Here is a 12861-nt window from a genome sequence, read left to right as displayed (position 1 = left end):
TTTTGGGGTCGCTGAATCCGAATCCGGTGTCCGTTTGACGCGATTAGCTCTGGTTTAAGGTCAGTTCAAGGTCAAATATAGAAAATCAATTGTCAACAAACTAAACCTAGGTATCTATACGTTTTTGGGGTTTCTGAATCCAAATCCGGTGTCCGTTTGACGCGATTAGCTCTGATTTAAGGTCAGTACAATGTCGAAAATCAATTGTCAACAAACTAAACCTATGAATCTACACATTTTTGGGATTGTCGATTCCGACCCTGGTGTCGGTTTGACGAGATTAGCTCTGGTTTAAGGTCAGTTCAAGGTCAAATGTGGAAAATCAATTGTCAACAAACTAAACCTACGTATCTATACGTTTTTGGAGTCGCCAAATCCGAATCCGATGTTCGTTTGACTCGATCAGATCTGGTTTAAGTTCAGTTCAAGGTCAAATGTAAAGCCATTTACGTTGTTCGTATTTGATCCTATGTAAGACTATCCTCAGAATATGGCACTATTATTTCAATGTGCGTTAGATTTATAACATCCATGTTTGAAGTGATTTATCCAACAATATCATTGTAGTAATCTAAGGAAAATTATTCATCGTTAGAAAAATATTCCTTATTTCTGTAATGATAGTAAAAAGCTTTCACTTTTCCGGCTTGCTTAGTATTTTTTTAGCCATGATATTAGGAACTATGCTCCATTCTTTGCCAGGCCCAAATCTCGAACATCATTTACTTTTTTTGTGATATTGTTCCTGTATTTTTCACAACGTGATATGGAATATATTCGTCATCACTAGTATCACTAGCAATCTCAGTGATAGTTTCATTGCCACCCAAATTTCTCCCTTCTTTAATATTTTGGTGAAACCTTTCTCTCTGCTCAAACCCAATCAAATTTTTCACTTAGGTTTAAAACCAAAATATTTATATAAGTATCTTTCGTATGTTGATTGATCTATTTCTATTAGAAAGTATTTAACAGACCTGAACGCTTCAAATGGACATCAGATTCGGATTCAACGACCTCCAAAACGTATAGATATGTAAATTTACTTTGTTTGCAATTGATTCTCCACATTTGACCTTGAACTGACTTCAACCCAGATCTGATTGAGTCAAACGGACATCAGATTCGGATTCGGCGACCCCAAAAACTTATAGATATGTAGATTTACTTTGTTGGCAATTGATTCTCTATATTTAACCTTGAACTGAACATAAACCAGATCTGATCGAGTCAAACGGACACCGGATTCGGATTCGGCGACTCCAAAATCGTGTAGATACGTAGGTTTAGTTTGTTGACAATTGATTTTCTACATTTGACCTTGAACTGACCTTAAACCAGAGCTAATCGCGTCAAACGGACACCGGATTCGGATTCAGCGACCCGTAAACCATATGGATACCATGGTCTCGTCTTTCGGACCTGCTACTTTTTTTTTTGTGGGGCTGTGTTATTTTTCAAAATTTTNATCCAATATCACTTATTGAAGAACGTACCGTTAGGATGTTGACATAGAATTCATAGGATCAGCAAGTAAGTTAATGGGTACCTGCAACATTTCTAAAGTGGCCCTTCATATCTTTATAAGCTATTTAAGATTCATATGTCTAATATCTCATTGGGTCTCCGATATATGTACTGACGAAATACTTAGAAGTTGTAATGTAACAACTCAGTTCACCACGTAAGGAATTCAGGACATTTACTGGATATTTGACAGATTCTGACCATAAGTTACTCAAACATCTTCATCAGCTTTGATGTGAGTCCTTGTTCACTAAGGTAGTAGATACATTGGAGCTATTACAATCTTTGTTCCCATCACAACAACTGGCTATATTTGAACTTTAACATCCTGTTGTTGTCTAACGTCCTGTTACTTCTTGTAAATAGGAGATTACTATGAATAAACCTATGATGTTGCCACTAGAAACCTCTTTAGTTTCGTAATGGCAAACAACCAGAAACAGCTGAACTCAAGCCAACAGATTAGTACCATTATCTGGTTGCAGGCAGCAAATGGCAATAGTTCAATATGCCCGCGCACAGACACCTGCGCTGTAAGACCTATGCTAAGCGGTAGCGAAATTTTTGTATTGAAGATCATGGCGGTTTTAGAAATAGCAACAGAACTGATATGAAGATCAGGGCGGGTCTAGGGGTTCTGATGGTGGGCTCGCCTCCACAGAGCCTAGTCTTAGAACAACAAAGGCGGGTCACATATTCCTAGCTAAGTGTAACAAGATCTGGGACGCGTGGTAGTTTATTTGTTAGTTCTTGGAACGGATGGATCAATTCAGACAGTAAAATATTTCAGTCAACAATAATTATTATTGAAAAGTTAAGGGTATTCAAGTAGGTTTAGCGTCGCCATAAAGTCGTTGAGAGACTAGTGCCTCTTGTCATCGGGAGCAATAAATTTGCAAAGTCGTCCTTCGGAGAAGGCCTCATGAAATTTAGCAGTGTTTTTGAACAAGTTGACTTAGACCGTCGGGGCCATGTGTTGGGCATCTGGGAGCGACAGTTTAGCCCATGGTGAAGGGAAAAATCGATATTTCTAATAACGCACGAAATACATTCGAAAAGGCGTAGGAATTCCAAGGTACTTAAATAAATTGTTAGAATGTCATGAGGAAAAAAATAATAATGGATCAAATAGCTGGTTTTTAGGCGGATTTTCCAAGTTATAAAATGAGACTGACTAATCTGTCCCGTGTTGCTATACGGAGTGACAAGAGGAAGGTGTAAGGTTACTTGTAAGTTCAGGTAGTTACAAAATTATCCATACAATTATAAATTCAGTCAATTAGGTATTAACATGGTATAGTTAAGCCATTTCAACCCCCAATATTCAGGGAGGCAGCCAATAAGATAAGAACCGAAACTTCTGTACCCAAGAAATGGGCGTGTCGAAGCGAGGTGTCGAATTCAGGAGAGATCTTCGAAAAAAAGGCAGTTTCTCCTTGGGTTCCACACTGGGCAGTTTTTTAAATTTTAGAGTGGGTTAATTTAATAACGGACAAAGTCTTCCTAAATTTTGCTATGAATTCGCATTGGGTTCTCTGAATCTCGGATTGTGTTGTCGCGTATAAATTAATCGATAATGTTTATTCGAATCCACTGAGTCTTCGTTATTTTGTTCGTTTTTTTTAATTGTTATTAAAACCGTTCGTAGGAAGGTGTTTTCTTGTTCTTCCAACTTAAGTGTGACCCTATACAACCAACCACTGGATTACATTCTACATGAACGACGTACGGAAAGTGTCTGGAATTCATTCTCTGAACGTACAACGTACTTCTTTCGAGAAGTTAATAGTAAACTCTTTTGAAATCCGGTAGATAGATAATTAAAGAAATAACCCCCAGGTTACATAACGCTAAGCAAGTGGAGTGTAAGTCTGTAACTGTTGGATTTGTTCACTTGCAGATTGTAAATATAGCCAGTTGAATTATGGTTGGTGTCAGCGGTTCCAAACATGTTTCTTCGTATCATTGTGGTAAGTCAGTAAGTATTAAAAAAAATCGTTTTCAAAAAATATTTATACCAATTAAGTTTTTCAAATACCTTCTCCAAATTTGTAAACACCCTGTGTGCGTCTTTGTGTAGTCGGCTTTTCAGTTAACTGATTTGTTTTGTATGTCACACACATCCTGTACATTTTACTGCAGAATTTTAAATTTCGGTTGTAATTTATGCCACGTCCTGCCTTTTCGCTACAAAACAAAGTGTCCAAACAGGATCTGAAATAGGTATTTCTTTTCGCGGTGCGAGCAATTACATTTTAGAGGTCGCAAACTACAACCGACACACTAGAACAACGTATAATTAAGCCAGTTAACCTTTTTAGACCGACCTACCGTAATTTTCGTAACGATACTTAGTTTTTAATTGTCGATAGGTGCAAGGTGTTATCGCATATTAAACATTTAGGTTTTTTTTCGCGGAGCCGGTTCGATTCAGCGCTAGTTTTCCTTGTTTTCGAGCACAAACCAATTATAGGTGCAATTAGAGCCTAACGGGTGTTACGAAATCCCGATTCATATGTGGACAAGACCTTGTTTCTTATTCGCCGAATGGGTAATTAGTTCAGAAATAGATATTAATCAATTTATGTGCCTTAAGCTGCTACGTGCAGCGTTCCCGGCTGTTGGATTTGCGGCATTCCGATTTGAACAAAGGCATGGCGTATCCGAGGCAAACGATCGAAGCTGCCAGAAATTAATAAAGGTATACGGAGTGAATTGAAATAAGGGCGTCCACAGCCTTCAGTATAGTAGCAAAAAGATCAATCCAGGCCTTGCAAGGAACTTAAACAAGTAACAGGATACGATGCAGCACGATAATTTATTCGAAAAAGTAGTTGAATCGAACCAAGGGTTCACACAGTACGGTAGTTTTGTCGAATATCACCTCTCGCGACTGCGACAGAGTACTATCTATGGTCTTCGGTATCTAATGATGAGAACAAGCATATACAGGGTGATTCAGGTTTAATCTGGATAATATCAGGAATCGATAGAACAGGTTAAAATAATGTTCATTCATGATAGAAACTTAGTTCTAGTTTCGGAGATGGAGGACATTGAAATATAATTTTTTTTTCGCTTTTCCCTCATAACTTTTGATCCACTCATCCGATTGAGGTGAAATTCGGAACATAACTACTTCTTATGATCTTACATAAGCTTCTTATGTTTGAACCACTTACCCCTCTTTAGCCTGTATCAGACAATGCAATTTTGTTGCAGGGATTTGGTTGTCGCGATAGAATCCATGAGATTTTTCTTATCAGACTATGCAATTATGTCCCGGCAACTGAATTGAATTAGAACATGCTCTATTCCGTGCAACAAAATTGCATGGATTCTAGTTACTTTTATGAAGATTTGTTTATTACCAACCTAGCTGTTGTTGGCTGTTGAACATGGTTGTTGTTAGTAACCCCGTTGAAGCCACTATTAAAGCTATACAGCAATTTACTTTTAAAATTTTCATCCATTGCAATGTTGTGCTTGAATAAAAAATAATTGTTTACAAGATACATACAAGGAATTTTACATATTGTTAAACAATGCACAGTTGGTAACACTACTACAAACTAAACAAATTGCAGCAATTCTGTCGCATTGTGTGATAATAAGCATGCAATTTCATCCCCGCAATTTTGTCGCTGCAACTATATTGCATTGTCTAATACAGGCTTTGGAAGTGTATTTTGTGTGCTACCCCTCTCCTTTCAAAACTTAAAAAAAAAATAATTAATTTTATTAAAACAGCTGTACACCACTTTTGTCTCATTAATTTTGAAACTTTTCGTCTTTTGTTTTTTTTTTCGATATTTGGTCTCGTTTTTGAGATATTCAATGAAATCCGAGACAGTGTAGCGCCCCAGCCACGTAAATTTCATTAACGTTATAGCAACCCACGAAAAACTCAATGGTTTGTATAAACTGACATTTGTGAAAATCATCGTTAAAAGTATTATTTCAAAAGTATTTTTAGTGCTAAGACAAGAGAAAAATGTCCTACTTCAACGCCCTCTATCTCCGTAACGATGCGATTTAGGAAATATATATCATGAATGAACATTATTTTAACCTGTTCTATCGATTCCTGAAGTTATCCAGATTAAACCTGAATCACCCTGTATACTCCAATCGAATTAGTGTTTGAACGTAAGAAAATTATTAGTCGACATTTTGTTGCATTTTATGACGCATATAAGTGGCAAAATTATGTTTTTTCACTATTTTTACTGCCCATGAATATCTAGACAACCGGAAAATTAGTCACTTTATGTTGTAGGCAATTAAATTAACTACAATTTAAGGTATCTAAAGTCATATTTTACCAATTTGTTAATTGTAAAATAAAGGTCAAACGCGGAAAAACCAGTTTTCGAAAATTGCGCTTTATTTTTGCAAAAAGCGATGGATGTTGATGAAATTTATGAAAAAGGCGGTCAAATCCAAAGACCAACAAGTGTGCCAACGGCCGATTCGATTGACCTTGAAATTGTTGCTCCAGGTATTTTTAAATTAATTTGGTTCGTCTTACTGCAACTAGTTTAATTACTAAACGTTACCTTTAGTAGTTAATATCGTAAATATAGGTTCTAATTGTTGCAAAAAAAAGTATAGAAAATTTCAAAAAGTTGAAATTAAGTTGCCCTTTACAACTAACAAAGTAGCACATGGAAAACAGCGTTATAAACAAATTGTTCCAGGGCCAGGCAAAAGCTGCTCGGGAATTTGCTCTTTTTGCATTAAATAGAGCTTATTTTTACGGTAATTTTAAAAAAGATAAGTCGCCTACCCCTCTTTGTTCCCAATACAGCTTTTTTATAACGTAAATAATTTACATTATAAGTTTTAATATAGGGTATACAAAATTCAGTACATTTTCCATGTAATATCACAAAACTTATATACTCAAATGACGAACAATATTGACAAACACATTCCAGCTTCACAAATCGTCCAGCCAAATATTGTATCATTTTACTTCTGCATTACATAATTGTTTTGCCTGGTATTTTCAGATTTATGATAGAAAAAAATTGTTTAGAGATATCGGAGAATTTGTTAACAAACCTGAAAATTAGTGACACATTCATTATTTTCTTGGTTTAATATTTTATCAAGTATGTATATTACTAACAAACTACCAAGAACCTACTAAATATTTTAGATATATAGATTCTTTATAGGAATACACACAATACACATACAGTTGTTTTAGTGAAAAAAACTGGAGTTTTTCAGTAAAATTTTAAATAATTTTTAACACAGTTTTAAAAAATGTTATTATATACAGGGCGTTCCATTAAAAATGGAATGGAAACAGAGCAGCTATAGGTCGTCAAAACAATTACGGTGTTTTGTCTGAAATGTTTCTTTCAATTTCTTGCAATTGCTCAAGAACAGTTATAGTACAGTCGAATTAGATTATAAACCCTGAAAACTTAAAAAATATCTTAGTAGACATTTTATTATACATACTTTATGAAGGTAAAAGGTATGTAGAATGATCAAATGAAAAAAGTAACTCTCAAGGAGTGACGCTAAGTTGGCAAATTGCNTTTTTTTAATAAATTAATTAATTATTATTTTTATTTATTTATTTTTTCCTCCCAACAATTCTACATTTTAGATTATTTACTTTTACATATTCTTTATACAATGGGTCTTATGATTATTTACAATATGTTGTTATTATTTGGTTAGACCGCTGCAACTCAGATTCTAATACTGGATCTTTTGATGAATCCAAATATACTGTTGAATATACTTAAATTGTCTGAAGCCAGTAATGTAGTCAGATTGAATGGAGCTTCTGCTTTTAACTTATATATTTCTTCTAAAAGTAAGTCTCGGTGTGTTATGTGTAGTGGGCATTCTAGTATTATATGTTGTAAGTCTCCTATTTCACCACATAAACAGTTTGGATTATTAGTTTGGCCAATTTTATGTTGGTATTTTGGATATAAAGCATGGTTTGTTCTTAGTCTGGTTATGGTTTTTATGAATTGTCTGTTTACTAGGTTGTGAAACCATGTCTTTTGTCGTATGGTTGGTTGTATTTGTTTATAGACGGCTCCGGAGAGGGAGTCTTCATAGATATTTTGCCACTTTAATTTGAGGTTTCTTCTAAATATCGGAGTTAAGTCGGATGGTGGTAACATGCTTTCAGTTGTTGTTCTTCCCATTGTAACAGCTGTTTTTGCATAGTGATCCACCGTTTCATTTGATTTGATGCCGATATGGCCCTTTATCCAAACAATTTCTAAATTTTTATTCATTTGTTTCAGTTCTCCATGAACGGACAAAATTTTTGCATAGATTTTGTCGACTTTAGTTATTTTATTTGTAGATCTTAATTTATCTACTAAGCTTTTGCAGTCCGTGAATATTACGTAATTGAAGTGAGGAGATGATTTAGCATATTCCATGGCTTTTTGTACTGCGTACTGTTCTGCTGTGAATATAGATGATTCGTCAGGTAATTTAAACATTTCGTAGTAGTTTTTATTTTCATGATAGAACGCACATCCAGTTTGGTCATCTATTTTGGAACCGTCTGTAAATATATACTCAGAATTTGGCCATTTGTGTTTCGATTCGTATTGGAACAGTTTATTGGTTAAACCGGGAGAATCATATTCGGTTATTTTTAAGTAATGGACCTTTATTTCGTGTAGGAAATCATTGTAACTAATTGTATAATAGGGATCTGCATTTATTGTGTAACAATGGGATGAATTGACTAGAAGACTTTGGTATGAGTTAACCATGACCGGTGATTTTTTTTTTGACCAGTAAGGCGAGGTGAGGTTCAGTATAAATAACTTATGGAGACTGTTTATACACTCGCTTTTCTTTGCGTACAATTTCATGACAAATTTGTCGCTTAGGAATTGTCTTCTTAGTGGTAATGGAGGTTCGCAGGTTTCTACTTCCATTGTGTTTATTGGTGTTGTGTTTAATAGTCCGAGACATAGTCGTAGACATTTGTTTTTAACTATATCTATTTTTCTTAATTGGGTGTCCGAAGCTGAACCATACAAAATGCTGCCATAATCCATGATGGATCTGACTAAAGACTGATAGAATAACAAGGCGGTATTCGGATCCGCTCCCCAAGTACTTTTTGTAAATACTCTAATGATATTTATGGAGTTTTCCGTTCTTTTTATAATTTGCTGAATATGGTCTCTCCAAAGGAGTTTTCTATCCAGAGTGATGCCTAAGTATTTTACTGAATTCTTATGGGCAAAGAGATATGGTCCTAGTTGTATATGCGAAGGCAATATTGTTCTTTTTCTTGTGAAGGTGCACACAGATGATTTGTTCTGAGAGATGCTAAAGCCATTGTTCTCGGTCCAAGTTTTCATGTTATTCATAGATTTACTTAACTCCGTTGAGCATTCGTTGAAGGATTTGTGGTAGGTATATATGCAGATGTCATCAGCAAATTATATTAATTTTACATTTTTCCCTAAGATTGTTTCTAAATCCATAGTATATATTGTGAAGAGTAGTGGGCTGAGGATACTGCCTTGTGGGAGACCAACTGATGTTACCCGAGAGGTGGTTATTGAATTGTTGATTTTTAGATATATACTCCTGTTTACGTACAAATTTCTGAGGTGTAATGTTATTCTTGGTGGAATTCCTAACTTGTTCAGTTTTATTGTCAGCCGATCTATCAGAACATTGTCGTATGCTCCTTTGATATCTAAGAATGTGGCCATTACCGATTGGTTGTTCGTGAAGGATATCTGAATATCATTAGTTAATATTGCTAACGCTTCATTTGTAGACCGTCCCCGTCTGAATCCATATTGGAATCGAGCTAGAAGGTAATTTTTTTCCAGCCAATGTTCTAGACGATTCTTGATCAGTCGTTCGTATGTTTTTAGTGCGCATGACGCAAGTGCTATTGGCCTGTAAGAGTCTGCTTCTTCTAGGGGTTTTCCAGGTTTCCTTTGTGGGATGACGATGTATTCATACCAGTCCGATGGAATAGGTGCTTTTAATAACCATATGGTATTATATATTTCCAGTAGTTCTATTTTACTATTTTCAGGTAATTGAGCGAGCATAGAGTATGTGATATTGTCTTTCCCGGGGGCTGTATTATTATGTTGTTTTAATGCAATATTTAGTTCTGGGAGTGTAAATACCTTTAACAAGTGACTGCTGGAATCTATTACTGACGTGTCGAGATTGGTATTTTCATCGTTTATTTCTGTTGTTTTGTAATTTACCCAAGGAGGGGACAATTTGCAGTGGAAAGATTCTATCCAAATTGCTTCGCTATTTAATGGCATTCTGTTTTCTTTTTTTCTATTTTTATACTGATTTAATTTTGACCATACTTCTTTGATGGGAGTGTTCTTATTTAGGCTTCCGCAGTACTCCTTCCATTTTTGCCTTTTTGTTTCTTTCAGAGTTTTTTTAGCCAACGCGTCTAATCTTTTGTAGTTTGATAAATTTTGTAAATTCGGATTCTCATTATATATCTTGTATGCTTTTTTCCTATCTGTAACTTTATCGTGGCAATTTTCATTCCACCATGGTTTGTATGAATGTGTATTATTTTTCCTTGAGTGGTTAATTTTTGGGATTGATATACCTGCTGCCGTGTTTATATTTTCGATCATTTGATCGTAACTTCCTGCAAATGTTGTGTTCATATGGTTTTGGTACTTAATCCAATCAGCTTTGTCTGTTTTCCAACATTTATGGGTATTGTTTATAATATCATTATTCTGGCCCGAAAGTTGATATTCTATTAATATCGGGAGATGATTGGATCCGTGAGGGTCGTTCATTACTCTCCATGAAAGAAGATGCACGATTTCAGGACTACATAACGTTATATCTATTGCGCTGTATCTATCCCCCGAATAATTTAGTAAGGTTGGAGTGCCGTCATTTANAGGTTTTGTGGTAGGTATATATGCAGATGTCATCAGCAAATTGTATTAATTTTACATTTTTCCCTAAGATTGTTTCTAAATCCATAGTATATATTGTGAAGAGTAGTGGGCTGAGGATACTGCCTTGTGGGAGACCAACTGATGTTACCCGAGAGGTGGTTATTGAATTGTTGATTTTTAGATATATACTCCTGTTTACGTACAAATTTCTGAGGTGTAATGTTATTCTTGGTGGAATTCCTAACTTGTTCAGTTTTATTGTCAGCCGATCTATCAGAACATTGTCGTATGCTCCTTTGATATCTAAGAATGTGGCCATTACCGATTGGTTGTTCGTGAAGGATATCTGAATATCATTAGTTAATATTGCTAACGCTTCATTTGTAGACCGTCCCCGTCTGAATCCATATTGGAATCGAGGTAGAAGGTAATTTTTTTCTAGCCAATGTTCTAGACGATTCTTGATCAGTCGTTCGTATGTTTTTAGTGCGCATGACGCAAGTGCTATTGGCCTGTAAGAGTCTGCTTCTTCTAGGGGTTTTCCAGGTTTCCTTTGTGGGATGACGATGTATTCATACCAGTCCGATGGAATAGGTGCTTTTAATAACCATATGGTATTATATATTTCCAGTAGTTCTATTTTACTATTTTCAGGTAATTGAGCGAGCATAGAGTATGTGATATTGTCTTTCCCGGGGGCTGTATTATTATGTTGTTTTAATGCAATATTTAGTTCTGGGAGTGTAAATACCTTTAACAAGTGACTGCTGGAATCTATTACTGACGTGTCGAGATTGGTATTTTCATCGTTTATTTCTGTTGTTTTGTAATTTACCCAAGGAGGGGACAATTTGCAGTGGAAAGATTCTATCCAAATTGCTTCGCTATTTAATGGCATTCTGTTTTCTTTTTTTCTATTTTTATACTGATTTAATTTTGACCATACTTCTTTGATGGGAGTGTTCTTATTTAGGCTTCCGCAGTACTCCTTCCATTTTTGCCTTTTTGTTTCTTTCAGAGTTTTTTTAGCTAACGCGTCTAATCTTTTGTAGTTTGATAAATTTTGTAAATTCGGATTCTCATTATATATCTTGTATGCTTTTTTCCTATCTGTAACTTTATCGTGGCAATTTTCATTCCACCATGGTTTGTATGAATGTGTATTATTTTTCCTTGAGTGGTTAATTTTTGGGATTGATATACCTGCTGCCGTGTTTATATTTTCGATCATTTGATCGTAACTTCCTGCAAATGTTGTGTTCATATGGTTTTGGTACTTAATCCAATCAGCTTTGTCTGTTTTCCAACATTTATGGGTATTGTTTATAATATCATTATTCTGGCCTGAAAGTTGGTATTCTATTAATATCGGGAGATGATTGGATCCGTGAGGGTCGTTCATTACTCTCCATGAAAGAAGATGCACGATTTCAGGACTACATAACGTTATATCTATTGCGCTGTATCTATCCCCCGAATAATTTAGTAAGGTTGGAGTGCCGTCATTTAAATATACTAAGTTGCAGCGGTCCATAGAATCTAACAAAGTTTTCCCATATGCGTCTACGAATTCGCAGCCCCAAGCAACATGGTGTGCATTGAAATCGCCCGCTATTAAACATGGTCTTGGTATGCTACTGAAAAAGTTGATCCACTGTTGTAATGTAATTTTTGTTTGTGGTTTTATGTATAGAGATACTAGAGCTACTTCTTTATTATTTATTTTGACCGTGATTGCTTTGGATGGAATGAGAGTATTTTCGAGTATTGGAATTTCTTTGAAAAAAAATTGTGATTTTATGAGTATTGCTACTCCCCCCTTTCCATCTTCTCTATCATTCCTAATGGTGTTATATCCACGAAAGTTTACATAACAGTTTGGTTTAAACCATGTCTCTGACAGGAAGGCGATATCTATTTTATTATTTTGTAACAGATATTCTAAATTATATTTATTAGCCATGGCTGATCTACAGTTCCATTGACACAATTTCATATTTTTATTTAGGGCTGCGAATTTGTACACTCGTTAAATTGTAACCTCTCCGTAATTAAATTTCTTAACATAGTGTGTTGAATTTCATAATTATTGTTCTCTTTAATGTTATTAACTATATGGGTAACTAATTCTAATATAATATTTGTTAGTGAATCTTGAGCAGTGTATAATAGTTTTGATGAATTATTTATNCAGCGGTCCATAGAATCTAACAAAGTTTTCCCATATGCGTCTACGAATTCGCAGCCCCAAGCAACATGGTGTGCATTGAAATCGCCCGCTATTAAACATGGTCTTGGTATGCTACTGAAAAAGTTGATCCACTGTTGTAATGTAATTTTTGTTTGTGGTTTTATGTATAGAGATACTAGAGCTACTTCTTTATTATTTATTTTGACCGTGATTGCTTTGGATGGA

The 12861-nt window shown here is 35.1% G+C and overlaps 3 protein-coding genes across 3 annotated transcripts; all 3 read right to left on the bottom strand.

The window, feature by feature from the left end:
* Positions 1–7238: 7238 nt before the first annotated feature.
* On the bottom strand, positions 7239–8894 carry LOC108915084. Its single transcript, XM_018721038.1, has one exon. The coding sequence runs from the start codon at positions 8892–8894 to the stop codon at positions 7239–7241; it is 1656 nt and encodes a 551-aa protein (XP_018576554.1).
* An 81-nt stretch (positions 8895–8975) lies between these two features.
* LOC108915083 lies at positions 8976–10337 on the bottom strand. The gene has a single exon (XM_023456155.1). It carries the CDS (start codon positions 10335–10337, stop codon positions 8976–8978), a length of 1362 nt encoding a protein of 453 aa, XP_023311923.1.
* A 100-nt stretch (positions 10338–10437) lies between these two features.
* On the bottom strand, positions 10438–11847 carry LOC111692247. Its single transcript, XM_023456154.1, has one exon. It carries the CDS (start codon positions 11845–11847, stop codon positions 10438–10440), a length of 1410 nt encoding a protein of 469 aa, XP_023311922.1.
* Positions 11848–12861: the final 1014 nt, after the last annotated feature.

The sequence above is a fragment of the Anoplophora glabripennis genome, unplaced genomic scaffold (genome assembly GCF_000390285.2).
Source record: "Anoplophora glabripennis isolate ALB-LARVAE unplaced genomic scaffold, Agla_2.0 scaffold963, whole genome shotgun sequence".
NCBI lineage: Eukaryota > Metazoa > Arthropoda > Insecta > Coleoptera > Cerambycidae > Anoplophora > Anoplophora glabripennis.
The sequence above is the reverse complement of the archived record's forward strand: the minus strand, read 5'-3'. Positions and strand labels throughout refer to the sequence as shown.

Coding starts and splice junctions, on each gene's coding strand:
- LOC108915084 (XM_018721038.1), bottom strand. CDS start 8,894: ATGAAAACTTGGACCGAGAACAATGGCTTTAGCATCTCTCAGAACAAA.
- LOC108915083 (XM_023456155.1), bottom strand. CDS start 10,337: ATGAACGACCCTCACGGATCCAATCATCTCCCGATATTAATAGAATAT.